At 45.2% G+C, this 15361-nt stretch overlaps 1 protein-coding gene across 4 annotated transcripts in view; it reads left to right on the top strand.

Annotated features, from left to right (window-relative positions):
• Positions 1 to 15361, top strand: part of AQP (aquaporin) — a 44098-nt gene that overhangs the window by 13637 nt on the left and 15100 nt on the right. The window contains exons 5-7 of one of the 4 annotated variants that reach the window (XR_010565315.2): positions 5496 to 5634; positions 6173 to 6416; positions 13400 to 15239. Coding sequence is in view for 1 of the 4 variants with exons in the window: in XM_065436069.2 (XP_065292141.1) it covers positions 5496 to 5634; positions 6173 to 6354 (321 nt within the window). In the remaining 3 variants the exon portion in view is untranslated. Of the gene's footprint in view, positions 1 to 5495; positions 5635 to 6172; positions 10081 to 10675; positions 10764 to 13399; positions 15240 to 15361 lie in introns of those variants that run through there. The other 3 variants (XR_010565317.2, XR_010565316.2, XM_065436069.2) reach the window with 3 other exon arrangements.

Genomic DNA, 15361 nt, shown 5'->3' on the forward strand with positions numbered 1-15361 from the left:
AGACAAGTCAGTGGGGAAATATGACATAGGGTCTAGGAACAACAGGGTAGAGTTATTATAGAGTTTGCAGAACAGAATAAGATGCGGATATTGAATACCTTCTTCCGCAAGCGGGATAGACGAAAGTGGACGTGGAGGAGCCCGAATGGTGAGACTAGAAATGAAATAGACCTTATACTCTGCGCTAACCCTGGCATCATACAAGATGTGGACGTGCTCGGCAAGGTGCGCTGCAGTGACCATAGGATGGTAAGAACTCGAATTAGCCTAGACTTGAGGAGGGAACGGAAGAAACTGGTACATAAGAAGCCGATCAATGAGTTAGTGGTAAGAGAGAAAATAGAGGAATTCCGGATCAAGCTACAGAACAGGTATTCGGCTATAACTCAGGAAGACGTCCTCAGTATTGAAGATATGAACGACAATCTTATGGGCATCATTAAGGAGTGTGCAATAGAAGTCGGTGGTAACTCCGTTAGACAGGATGCCAGTAAGCTATCGCAAGAGACGAAAGATCTGATCAAGAAAAGCCAATGTATGAAAGCCTGTAACCCCACAGCTAGAATAGAACTGACAGAACTTTCGAAGTTAATCAACAGGCGTAAGACAGCTGACATAAGGAAGCATAATATGGATAGAATTGAACATGCTCTCAGGAACGGAGGAAGCCTAAAAGCAGTGAAGAAGAAACTAGGAATTGGCAAGAATCAGATGTGTGCGTTAAGAGACAAATCTGGCAATATCATTACTAATATGGATGAGATAGTTCAAGTGGCTGAGGAGTTCTATAGAGATTTATACAGTACCAGTGGCACCCACGACGATAATGGAAGAGAGAATAGTCTACAGGAATTCGAAATCCCACAGGTAACGCCGGAAGAAGTAAAGGCAGCCTTGGGAGCTATGCAAAGGGGGAAGGCAGCTGGGGAGGATCAGGTAACAGCAGATTTGTTGAAGGATGGTTGGCAGATTGTTCTAGAGAAACTGGCCACCCTGTATACGCAATGCCTCATGACTACGAGCGTACCGGAATCTTGGAAAAACGCTAACATAATCCTAATCCATAAGAAAGGGGACGACAAAGACTTGAAAAATTATAGTCCGATCAGCTTACTGTCCGTTGCCTACAAAGTATTTACTAAGGTAATTGCAAATAGAATCAGGAACACCTTAGACTACCGTCAACCAGAGGACCAGGCAGGATTCCGTAAGGGGTACTCAACAATAGACCATATTCACACTATCAATCAGGTGATAGAGAAATGTGCGGAATATAACCAACTCTTATATGTAACTTTCATTGATTACGAGAAAGCGTTTGATTTAGTCGAAACCTCAGCATTCTTGCAGGCATTACGGAATCAGGATGTAGACGAGCCGTATGTAAAAATACCAGTGAAAGATATCTATAGCGGCTCCACAGCCACCGTAGTCCTCCATAAAGCAACAGATTCCCAATAAAGAAGGGCGTCAGGCAGGGAGGTACGATCTCTTCAATGCTGTTCACAGCGTGTTTACGGGAGGTATTCAGAGACCTGGATTGGGAAGAATTGGGGATAAAAGTTAATGGAGAATACCTTAGTAACTTGCGATTCGCTGATGATATTGCCTTGCTTAGTAACTCAGGGGACCAATTGCAATGCATGCTCACTGACCTGGGGAGCCAAAGCAGAAGGGCGAATCTAAACATTAATCTGCAGAAAACTAAAGTAATGTTTAACAGTCTCGGAACAGAACAGCAGTTTACGATAGGTAGCGAGGCACTGGAAGTGGTAAGGTAATACATCTACTTAGGGCAAGTAGTGACCGCGGATCCGTATCATGAGACTGAAATAATCTGAAGAATAATGGTCTGGGGTGCGTTTGGCAGGCGTTCTCAGATCATGAACAGCAGGTTGCCATTATCCCTCAAGAGAAAAGTGTACAACAGCTGTGCCTTACCAGTACTCACGTACGGGGCAGAAAGCTGGAGGCTTACGAAAAGGGTTCTGCTTAAATTGAGGACGACGAAACGAGCTATGGAAAGAAGAATGATGGGTGTAACGTTAAGGGATAAGAGCAGATTAGGTGAGGGAACAAACGCGAGTTAATTACATTTTAGTTGAAATCAACAAAAATAAATGGCCATGGGCAGGACATCTAATGAGGAGGGAAGATAACCGATGGTCATTAAGGGTCATCGACTAGATTCCAAAGGAAGGGAAGCGTATATAGCAGGGGCTGGCAGAAAGTTATGTGGGCGGATGAGATTAAGAAGACTGCAGGGAAAACATGGCCACAATTAGTACTTGACCAGGGTAGTTGGAGAAGTATGGGAGAGGCCTTTGCCCTGCGGTGGGCTTAACCAGGCTGATGATGATGACGACGAGGCGACGATGGCGTGACAACCACATGGGGAGACTGAGATGACAACGAGTGTATTGGCGTAACGATTGTTGTAATATGAAACCTGTATGACTTAAGCGTGACGACTACGGCATGACCAGGGGTGGAACTGCTCAAAGTAATTCTGGAGCAATAAAGTTAAATTACGTTTAGAAGCAGTTTGGAGCACATAAAATTGCATTTTGAAGCAGTTTGGAGCAGCCCAATCTGAATTTTGGTGGAATAATGGCAGCGCACTTCGAAACCATGATGAAACACAGAATAAACCAACACGAAGCGCGTCGTAGAAGCGCGCTTTGTAGCTATAGCGCACTAGAATATGAAAGACAGGGGCAGGACTGTCCAAAGTTATTTCGGAGAAATTTTCGGAGCAATATTGCGTTTTGGTGTCGTTTAGAGTAGACAAAACTGCGTTAGTGATGCAGCTTGGAGCAGACTAAATTTAATTTTGGAGCAATTTGGAGACGATAAAATTTCATTTTGAAGCAGTCTGGAGCAGGCCAATATGAATTTTGGTGGAGTAATGGAATACGGGATATGGCAACGCGCTTCGAAACCATGATGAAACGCAGAACACGAAGCGCATAGTTGCGACAGCATATAACAGCAATTATATGGACACTCCAGGCTCATTTCTGCCGTCGGCGTTACCGTGATACTCCATATAGTCTAGGGGCGATAGCATCGTCACCGCGCGCCGTATGCTACATGTGCGAGTAAAAGCATGCGAAGGTGAGCTCACGATGGCGGCTCAATCTCGCGTGTTCGAAGGGAGGAAAGCGGGGAGGATGTGCGCCATCTTCCGTTCCGCGCAAAGCACCAGGGGAGAGGGCGTTTTACTCCGGCGGCTGCTGGGTATGGCGCAGCCCCTATCTTGAAAGCGATCTATGATGGGGACAGAGTGCGAGTGCTGATAGCTTCGTGTGCGCTGTATTTTCGCCGCTTAGTTCGCGTTGAAGCGAGAGGCAGCACGAAGGTCAATTCGCTCGCTGCTGCTGTCACGCTTCCTCACTCCAGCGTTTAAAGAGCGAGTTTCCGCGGTCATCGAGAGAGATGTGTTCATGTTTGCTTGTGTCTGCGTGACACTGTCAATTTACTTTTTCACATACACAGCGCTGTGTATGTGCACTCGTCTTGTCCTTTGCGCGGTTGAAAAAGAATGTTACACGAACTTGCCGAAGCTTCTACAGTCGATGAGGATAGCAATAGGGGTTTGTTGGTACGGCATATTTTATTTTGTTATAGCGCAAGCTTGACAAGGACAAAAGAAGGCACATCTGACACACACAGCGCTTTGTACGGCATATCTTATTTTGTTATAGCGCAAGCTTGACAAGGACAAAAGAAGGCACATCTGACACACACAGCGCTGTGTGTGTCAGATGTGCCTTCTTTTGTCCTTGACAAGCTTGCGCTATAACAAAATAAGCTTCTACAGTGTTTGTTGATTTAGTTGATAAGCGAGTGTTTACAAGTTTATGCAGCCGATAAAGCTACTATCTTCCCTTCGTGCAGCTGTCTACTAATTTGCTATCGCAATCGATGCTTCGCCTTTCGGGCGAAAGTGCGACTTTTTGTTTCAAGTCCACCATTAGGTCAAAATGGTTCAGGCCTCGCCCATGTGGGTATAAAAACAGACTGGAATGGTTTTACGTTATACCGGCCCTGCAGGGACAGAGAAGCCCGCCCGCTGATCGCGCGCTTCCCTAATATCTCGCTCGCTCGCAGCGCCGTCAGCCTACGTTTTCATGTTTTGCGCCTCAGCTACAGGAAGCGCCGTGCCGCTCAGCCTAATCAAAGCCCCTCCTCCCCCCCCCCCCCCCCCTCGGCCACGCGCCAACGCCGCTTTTCCTGGTCGGCGGTGGCGCGTGGATGGAAGGGCTTTAAGTCCAACCAACTGCATTCTCGTACACTGTAAATACAGCCACCCAAGTGGCCGCGCGCGCGCCGGCCACTTGCCGGAAGCGCCGAAAAGTACAGTGTTATAAGCGTGCGAATTCTGTGCGGGAAGCATCGGCGCGCGGTATACGGAGCATGAACGGCTGTACTCTTTTTCGGAGAACGAATCGCTCGCTCTTCGCGGCCACTGCCGGAGCACACATGCCGAAGCCGTTCTGGCGCAGCGTGGCGCAACTTCCGTCAATTTCGGATGACAATGCCGGAATCAAGACCATGCAACGACCACTAGCTCGTACTTGGTGGCCCAAGCTATTAGACAACTTGCGTCACCGAGTCTGAATAGGTGTGACGACGACATCATAAAGAGTAAGATCACTAAGCTGAAATGGCGATGTAACGACCACGATAAAATCATGACCAGGAACACATGTAGTAGTCCAAGCAAGTATACAACTTGGACCCCTACTTCAGGCTCGCTAGCTAGCTACTGGGTCGAGGTAGAAGGCGTGACGAGGATGTTATGATGAGGGTCGTCATAACGATAGTAAGATCACGAAGCGGGAATGACGACAATGGAATGATAAAACTGGTACAATACGACCGATAAAACTACTATCCTTACTTTGTACAGCTGTCTACTAATTTGCTATCGCAATCAATGTTTTTTTGCCTTTCGGGCGAAGCTCTGACATTTTTTTTTTTCTTCTAGAGACCGAATCATCAGGAACGGCAGACTGACCAAGAAACTAGCTAGGTGTTCCAATTTTACCAATAATTAGTTAAATACATCAGTAAATATACTTAGATGAATTAAATATGGTTCAGGTAGCATGGGCACAAACCGGGTGACCACAGAAAACGTGAACAGCTGACGTATCTTGTGCATATGGCTCCCTGGACTCCTCAAGCACTCACGTTGTTTCCCAGCAAAAAAGTGAGAAACCTTCTCATGCTGCAGGGCCTATAGTAGGACTTTTCTCGTAATTTGAAAACCGATACGAGGTTACCTCATCAGTAGCTACAACCTTTACATTGTGGCGTTCCCGACAATCTGGCTTTTGAACAATCAAATTTGTGTTTTGAGTACTTTATTTTCGTGAAGTTTTTACAATCTTTGCAAAAACGCTGTTGCTACGAAGGTGCAGGTCGAATGTACACATCAAATGAACCAGAAAGTGCAAAATGTACATAACCAAATGCTGTTGGTGCAGGTCAGCCCGACCAAAGGCGCACTTATCGAAGGCGCAATCACGTGCGTCAGTCGATTCGTGGCCATGCGATCCGTCTACTGGACAGACAACGTGGCCACTGCTATCAACTCCATCACTACGGTGATTCTAGTACTGGCAGGTAAGCCCATCGTTTTATAAGGTTTAAAAGAAAAAAATAGAAGAGAAAAATGAAGAAAACAGAAAGAAAATACAAAAGGCAGTCACAAAGGAACATGATTGACAAGCATACGACTCCTAAGCTACATTGGTGATCGCGATCAAGCCCGACTGAGGTCGAATTTCTCATCAGGGATTGGCTCCCTTCTGCAGCTTGTGCTAAGGAGCAAATTGTAATTGACAAATTCGATACAGGCTGCGTGACCTCCGCATTAGTTACTGCGAGCCAGTGAGCCCTTTTTTGTCACTTTTATGGCCATTCAACTCACTTCTCCAGAGGCAAGATGCGATTACTCCGGTATTTTCTTTTCCTGGGTAAACCGAGCAAGCAAAGATGAGTCATCACTAAACTATGCGAAAGAAATAAGAAACGGATCCTGCTGAGAAATCCAAGCGATAACAATGCAGCGTCAAGGTTGTTATTCCATCAAGGTTGTTAGGTAAATGCTGGTCATGGTAACATTTTTGAGTATCTAATGTAGTGTCACCTGTCCACACAGCCCTGACGACAACAGGCGGCTACTTCAACCCCATCATGGCATCGGCGCTTATGCTCGGCTGTGCCGGAAGCACGACTACCGAGCACTTCACAGTCTACTGGGCGGGGGCCCTCATGGGCGGCTTCATTGGGCGTTACCTTGACATCCGGCTAGAGTACGCCATCAAGGAGAAATATGCCTAGACTGCATCGTCTCCCATAGTGTGTGTGACCGACTTTTCACCACTCATCACATTGCCCGACAGGTATTACGTCCCGCATTTTCATTTTGTCTTTGTGGGATCCATTTGGAACTGTGAACATGACAAAAGCAGCACACTTTTGTTCGCATCTTAGTACAAAAGTGTTGTAAAACTTCCTACAGCACTTTAAGCATCTATTGGAGACCTAAGGCAAACAAAGATTTTTGTACATGATGTACAGTGCTCACGGAATGAAACGCGTCAATTTAGGGCTAAGTAATGCGCATACTTTCGTTTCAACCAGTTCCAGTTCGTGTCACATCGACGTAATTCTGGCGCGTACACTTACATCTGAGTCCTCGTCACCTTTGGTGACCAAAGTCCTAGTGACAAGACATGGTGCTCTCGCGTACTTTGCACATAAGTAGGGTTCTACTAAACGCTCCGTGTCCCATTTCATTCCGTGAGCACTGTACAGGCTGCCATGGCAAAGTTAGTGCAAAGAGAGACCTTTACTATGTTTAAGCTAGACAGTTTGAGTCTACTATAGCTTCAGTGGGCCCAAACAACTAAGACTGGCAGTGCACTGTTTTTCATACGTCCATCTAGTATCCACATAATACACACCATTAAGGATTTTAGTTGCCACAACATTCATCTGATTAAGAGGCACGCGGTAGGGCTGAAGGGGTGGGGTGGACACCAGATTAATTTTCGCCACCTGTCTTTAACTAGCACCTGCCCATCGAAATAAGGCAGCCACGGCCAGAATCGAAACTGCAACCACGAGCTCAGCAGTGCAACATCATTGCCACTAGGTTATCGTGGCGGGTGTACAATACCCAATTCTGTCTAAATATTGGAAAATTGTCAATGTTAAGTGATAGGGATGTCCCTTGCAAATGCACAGAGATTTTTTTCGTAGGCAGTGTATAAGCGAACTGCAAGAAGACTAAAATCATGGACATAAAGAACAGTTTACCTTTATCATGAACACAGATAAGCTAGGCCAACATGCGCATATATTTTTATATAAGCTAGTCATCCCACCAAATTAAAGTTCTAAACAACCAAAGGTATCAGCCATCAACGAGAATGTCTCTCCTTATTCACAGAGGTGTCCTAGCTATGCAATACCGTCGTGTTTAAGTATAGCATTCAACCACTTCCCTTTAGGCCAATGATTTTCCTGATAGAATACATGGTACATATTCATGTCATGAATGGCAGCTTAACAACATACTTGTAAAGTACACAATCAATGCACACTACAAACTGTATCCTACAGGGCTAAAGCTTGGAAGATAACAAGCAAACTTGAGAAGAAGCAAAGGATGACACATGAGTGACTGATTTGAAAAGGTTAGGCATAATGTTAAGTGACAGAAAGATGGCAGTCAATGGCATAGCCATTTTTCTTTCTCTCTTTCTTTCTTTTTTTTTGGTGCTGGGGGAGTACACACTTAATTGGGACAGGGCAGGCTGGTGTTGTTGCATCTCATTTTATGCTGGGTACCTCAGGTACACAGAAATGTCAGAGTGAAAGGGCATGTGCTCGGTGTGCGCTCACCCCCCTTGGCTGTGCCCCTGATAGCAGCACAGGTTCGGAGTCAAATGCAGGCATAGCTGATACTCTTGTTCACATTAGGAGGAAGAAATGAGAAAGAAACAGCGATTTCTTACAGGCACCAAATTATTAGCACATGGTTAAAGAAATGGCAGGTCATGCAATGTGTAGAGCAGACAATCGGCGGTCTGTTAAAGTAACAAAATGTGTGCCGAGGGAATGGAAATGCAATCAAGGGCTGCAGAGGATTAACTGGAGCAGCAAATTTTCAGGCTTAAGATGGAGTTGGCTAACGCAATACAGGCCTAATTGGAAATCACTGGGCCTTTGTCCTGAATTTGACATACCATAGACTGATGATATTAAAATACTCCATAATGATTATAAAGCTAGGGTGCAACTGGGTTATCTTGTTTAGCACACTGGTAGGTTTATTTCCAACTACATTACACAATCTCGCAACAATCATCCTGTGGCATGGCAGAGCCGAGCAGCAGTTAAGGAACAATAAAATCAATCACTATATGAGATTGATGACATGTCCTATGGAATCTCAAGTCACTCATTCTTTAAGAATGTGCATCTATGATAATGAATGACACAGGCTGCATGATGGCAGACGACCCCAAAGAACACCTTTGACTGCAATATCTCCCATTTCATTTCAGCAGCTTGATTGTGCATTACAAGGCTTAGTCAAACTAAGCATCTTTGTCACAATGCTGAGTCTCCAATGTGTCTGGCGATGCTGTCATGAGCACAGATTAAAGTACAAATGAGAGACTTTGTTCAACCTTGCACATTTAGTGCCTGAACATGTTTTCAACATCTTTCAAACAACAGTGATGCATTCTTGTTTCGTCATACATGGCTTTCTTTAAAAGGGTGTCACAGGAAGTAACAGTTGGTGAACAAAGTAACACTCAGACCAGAGTCAACGTTTTGACAAAGGCACGCATTTCTATTCAAATGTTCAATGTAGACTCCAGGCTATGGCTTCCTTCATACAACCACAGTTAATCAACTTTCATTAATAACTTATTACCTGACAATGCACCACTTTGCTTGCATTTATTTGCCCCTTTAAACATAGCCGACGGGTAGCATATGCTGCTGTGAACATATCAGCCAAGTTCTGCTATCGTATGTGGTGCGTGGAGCACACAAGTGGATCGCAAAGTCACCTTTCTCTAAAACCCTCTCTTTTCAATACAAGGCACTGTCCTCACTCTCTTCTGGACGATTTATTTCATCATTCCCTTAGACGGCTACTATTGGTCGATAGCTGACATCAAGCTGCGGTCAGCAACTACAGCTGTAGATACCGCCACTGCTGCGGGGTGCTGCCACAAGTCCACTGGCTAAGTGCACTGCGGCTTGCTGAGGAAAACCGCATTTTATGTTTAGCGTGTCGTAGGCACCAAAGGTGGGATGCGTGGCGTCTACGTTAACATTCAAAATTAAATTTGAACTGCGCACTCCGATGACATTAAAAGACGGAGCATTGTGGGCATGCTGCACTGCGCTGTAGCCTTCGTAGTGCAAGGCATTGAAGAAGAAACGGGAGCACAGTGGAGGCCGTGTTTGATTATCGATACCTCCACTTCTGCTGAACGCATTGAACTACTTTTTGCGGCAAAGTATTGCTCTAGTAGCCTATTTCCACTTCAAATGCCTTTCTCCACTTCGATAAAACATGATTCAGGACCCGTTTAATGCCTGGCACCTCAGTCATAAATTACAGCTGTGATTCGCGTAGCTACGGTAGCTTGAACCAGTGAGCAAGGTTCCTAGCTCCAGTGCTTCTGTTCTTTTTGTGCCAATTTTCTCGAGTCAAAGTGAACTTAGAGCTGTATGCAGAGCAATTGGATCAAACTGTGGTATGATCCAGGATTTGCTTTGTGGCATACAAGCTCGCTGTGCATTAAAGTGAATTCCTTATTATAACAAACTACACCAACATGTTCTGAATGCTTCGTACAATTTTTCCCATTCATACCTGTTACATAAAATTGCTGTGAGACAAGTAGGCTCTATACACCTCTTTCTTGACCTTAAAATGTGCTGTTTATAAAAATCTAAATTTTGGTTACTCTGCATGCCTTCTTGCAGTGTGTGTAATCATTCATAGTACATTAAAGAAAATTTCAAGCTGTGCAATATGTGCTCCGTCATTCCTTACTGCTTGGCACATACTTTCGATAACATTATAGTGTTGCTTTCTACTCTTCCCACTTCTGGTGTCATTGCTAAAGGTTTGGGAAAGGTGCTTTTGTAAGTAACTCAGAAATTATGAAACTAAGACCTAGATGACTGCCACACTTAACATTTTGCCTACACCATCATGGCTAGAGACACACATTCAGTGAATGCACTGCTATTCAATTTTAATGCTCATTAAAGTCATCATCATCATCAGCCTGGTTAGGCCCACTGCAGGGCAAAGGCCTCTCCCATACTTCTCCAACAACCCTGGTCATGTACTAATTGTGGCCATGTCGCCCCTGCAAACTTCTTAATCTCATCCGCTCACCCAACTCTCTGCCACCCCCTGCTACCCTTCCCCTCCCTTGAAATCCGGTTCGTAACCCTTAATAACCATATCGGTTATCCTCCCTCCTCATTACATGTCCTGCCCATGCCCATTTCTTTTTCTTGATTTCAACTAAGATGTCATTAACTCGCGTTTTTTCCCTCACCCAATCTGCTCTTTTCTTATCCCTTAACGTTACACCCATCATTCTTCTTTCCATAGCACTAAAGTAGCTTCCTTCAAATTCAACATCAGTCCCAGGAAGGTGAAAAGAGCCAGTACTGCTGCAAGCTTGGCCAGCCAACCAGAACTTCAGAATGGTATTCAATTAACTATGTGGCAAGTATATGAAAATGCTTTATCCCAAGGTTCTGAAATATATAGCAAAACAGACAACAGATTTAAAAGTGCTCATACCAGGATTCTAAAAGATTCCCTGAACTTTGTGCAAAGGTGGTAGCTGTTCATGTACACTATGTACAGCTACAAACACACAAATTGGGAGACCTTATGGCAAGAGCCAATAGAGGCATGCCTTAGTACAAATTCAACAAAGTACAAATACATGATTTTGTATTTTTAAACACAATCTTTTTAAGTCCCTGTCCTTTTTACAAACAATGTAGAATAGGTATATATATATATAAATATGTAAAATACAGTTAAACCTCAATATAACGAAAAGGGTAAAATTGGCACTTCGTTAAATTAAAATTTTTTTATCATGAAATTCTACCTTTTATGCAATTAAGTACATTGAAAAATGTTTCATACATGGAATGCTGGATGCATGGATGGATGAATGTTGTTGTGATCCTTTAGGACGCACGTTAGCGCACAGCGGGCCGCACCCACGTCACAACAGAGAGGCCGAGCCTCTCCGCCACGTCGTGGGCCTGTTGGAGAGCCCATAACTGTTCTTTGAGGTTGAGGCTGCGTAGAACTGCATCCCAGCGTGAAGAAGTGTTGCTTTCATCGCCGCGTAACGCGGGACACCGCCAGAGCATTTAGTCTGAATTCGCTAAGTCATTGCATAGTGCACATGCATTTGTTCGAATTTCGGGGTAAATCCTGTGAAGAAGTAGAGGGTTTGGGTATGCCTCAGTCTGTAGTCTACATGGAAGGGGCCACAAATTTTCCCATAATATTGGCAACTGCAAAAAAGAAAAAGAAATGAAACAAAAATAATAATATAAATAAAAGCGAATTTCAACGAGAAAAAATTGTCAATTTTGTTCAATTTGAGAGTCAGCGATCAAACACACGGTATCATGCCATGTCGATGATATCTTCACACCAGCGGTATGTAGCAACGCATGCGATGCTTCCGTGTCCACTCCGCTCCCGTGGCTGATAGTGTCGCCTGCAGCGAGATGACACTATCATGAAAAGCACAGGCTTCATCTGCCTCTTGCTTCAATGCATCTCCAAAACTTGAGATTACGTGACTTCCAGCACTAAACTCACGGCAAGACAGTGGACATGAAGCCATGGCTATCTTGGATCACCCGGCATTTGCTCCTGCCACAGGTTACTTCCAAAATCGGGCGTGCGGGCTGTGCATGCGCTCAGGTGCACTGACAGCCATTCGCAACCACAACCGGGCTAGAGGTGCACGCCCAAGTGGCCCCCTCCCCTTGCTTGCACGCATCGAGTCACCATCCTTCTCTGCTCACCCTCGCACGCTTTAATGGGATTGTCCTGACTTTTGACTGAATGTCCTGTGTCCCGATTTGACCCAATCAGGACGGCCAAATGTGCTGACTGTGCACTTTTTTACTGGATAACAATAAATAGACCAGATCTCCTTGTTATAATGCCTGATGGCTCATTTGCATATTCTTGTTTTTTGTGTTCTCTTGCAGCGCATAAACACAAAGGCGGTTTCATTTTCGCTGAAGTTCAAGTTCTGTTGTAGGCCCTAACAGTTCTCAGTATCTTTATCCGTATTGGTAGCCGTGTTAGTCAGACAACTAAACTTCACATTTCTTTTTGTAAACTGCGGCATAGAAGGACTAAACAAATTTTTTAGCTTAGTTGTTGCACATACAGACTGGTGGCTCCTGGCACTGACAGGGTCGGTCTTCGCCAACCGCCCCATTCACTTCAATTCGCTTTCCCACTCGCCCCCCCCCTCCCCCCCCTTCTCGACTTCTTCCACTCAAGAGTTGGGAACCTTATTTTGCTCGTGCCCACATCATACCTGCAGCCATTCTCCATCACACAGCACATGATTTGAGAGATGCATTGGCAAGCAACTGCATGTAATTCAACCATTTGACCATCTGCATTTGTGGCAGTTTCCACTGTCTCAGTATTTCTTCGTGGTGGCAGTGCCATTTCGTAATATTGAGAATGTGTATAGATAGACTTTGTTATATTGATGTTCAAAATACATGGTGTTATGCTGCATGGACAAGTTAGAAAAATTTTAATATTTCGTCATATCAAGAATTTAGTAGTTATATTGAAATTTGTTATGTTAAAATTAAATTATGGGGTTCTACGTGCTAAAACCTTGATCTGATAATGAGGCATGCTGTAGTGGAAGACTCCGAAAAATTTGGACCACCTGGGGTTCTTTAATGTGCATCTAAATCTAAGTACACGGGTGCTTTCGACATTTCACCCCCTTCGAAATGTGGCTGCCGTGGCCAGGATTCGATCCCGCGACCTCATGCTTAGTGGCCCAACATCATAGCCACTACACTCCGTTCCGTAACTAGCAGTTACCACTATGGAGGCTAGAGAGACTTCTTGCAGTGGCTTTGTTTGCATTTGAATATAGTTTGATGTTTTTTTTACCGCAATTGTGCACGAATGTTTTGTCATATAGACTTAGTATATTGAATGAAACAAGTTTTAATCCTTAGAAACGAGCACACTGTGGTATACAGCTGCTAATGCGCTGTTTTAAGTCATTTTTATTCTTGCTGTTCTTTTCAGGGTTCTTTTTTATTTGTGACCTGTTGCAAGGCACCTCGCGTGCATGCTTGCGCAAGCAAACGCCGTTGGCATGCATCAAAGCATGGACGGAACGTGCGGAGAGGTTACTTTCCTTGACTGCACTTCTTGTGTAGATTCCACAGTATTGACTGCTATGTATAAAACGGAGTACATACTATAATACCCCTGTCAAGTGGGCAAGCTAAGTGCATTCATAAAAAAAGGACACATAAGTTCATTTTAGTTCTTGAACAGCTTTTAACACAATAATCAGAACAGAACTTGCTCATATTCTGTTTTAGCAGTATCAAATGCAGTCTCGTCGCACACCACTATATTGCTCTGTATTGGCTAGACATTCATCTTGGCCGGCATTGACTTGCAACACTCTTACATTAAAAATCTTCTCGTTTTTTTTATGAGAAGATTACATTATGGTTGTTTTTATATAAAATACAACCTAAAACATTAACTTTTTAAAGGTTTCTTTCTTCTTAATCTACATCTTTAAAAATCTCCCTCTTAGGCTGTCACCAGTTTTTTTTAAACTGCGGGTGTGCTGTTTTCCTGTTTAGCACGGTGTATTTCCTAAAGTGTCACTCAAGGTCCCAAAGTGCACTCCTCGTAAGTGCACTTCACTTGCCAGCTTTACAAAGGTGTTAGCAACCACGGCGGGTGAAGTTTGTTATGTCGAGGTTTAACTATTATTTTGCTAGCAGGATATTAAATAGCACTAATTGATACTTCTTGCATAAACATTGTCTTGATTGCTGACATAACACACCAATGTACATTTTTCTGCAAGCACTATGTCTTGCTGTGTGGTGAAATGCAGATAGAGCAGCATCTCAAGGATTCTGACACATACAAAAAAAGACATCTGCCAGGAAAAAACTAATATACGATGGCCAAATGTGGTAAGAGAGAGAGAGAGAGATGCAAATGAGAGAAAGGCAGGGAGGTTAACTAGAGTTAAAGCCTCCCTGCCTGGGAAAGGGGAAGTAAAGACGGAAAGAAGAGCGGGGACATAAAAAGAAAAAGGATGTGGTAAGATTGGTATTTAACCAATGACAATGCTGGCGAGACAAACAGAGTGTCATAATATATGGTACGCGGGAGTGCGAAGCATAAACATATGAAGACAGTGCGCCGTGCGGTGGCGAAGAGGACCATCATCATCATCGACACCAATTTGGGAGCGCCGGCAGTGGCGCCTCAAAAAGCGTGGCGCGAGAGTGTGGCCCGTGGCTCGTGGCGTGAGCAGTGCGCGAGGTTCGGCGGTCGACGGAAAGCAGCTTCCTCGCTGGGCGTCTGGCCCATAGGAGCTATCGCCGACCGCGCCAATACGCCACACCTGAAGCAACACTGTCGCCCGCTGGGAGGTTACCTCGCCCCGCTCTTCCGCTGGGCACTGGTCCAGGAGGGCTGGCGGTCCAGAACCGGGGCGCTCGAGCGTTCGGGTGAGCGGCCACAGGGCTACCCCGCCAGCTGTGGACGCGACCCGGTGACTGCGGCCGGCTACCTGAGCCCCGCGAGGCGGTCCGACCCGGCCGTCCAACCCGGCTGTCCGACCCGCCGGCCGGCACTGTTGTCCGTCCCCGCTGGTCACGGCTGTCCGACCCGCCGGCCGACACTGTTGTCCGACCCCGCTGGCCGGCATCGGTTCAACGAGGTCTAAGACACGGCGACACAAGCTGCCACCGGAACTGTAGGCCGATCGTAATCCACCGATACATATAGTGCATGTCGCCTATGAGGCATTTTGGAACATTGTGACGCGTGTGTGCCGTTATCCGTATTGTGTACGTCAATACATGTCTGATGTGTGTTTTTGCTTTGGCGTGCTGCTTCTCCCTTTTCTGGAGTGATCCGGCCCAATAACATCACAAACTGGCGAGCTTGCCGGACTGAGTCAGTCCGGACCAGTCCGGACTGAGTCCGGACTGGTCGAGATTCGGTGAA

This window comes from Dermacentor albipictus, chromosome 1, assembly GCF_038994185.2.
Source record: "Dermacentor albipictus isolate Rhodes 1998 colony chromosome 1, USDA_Dalb.pri_finalv2, whole genome shotgun sequence".
Classification (NCBI taxonomy): domain Eukaryota; kingdom Metazoa; phylum Arthropoda; class Arachnida; order Ixodida; family Ixodidae; genus Dermacentor; species Dermacentor albipictus.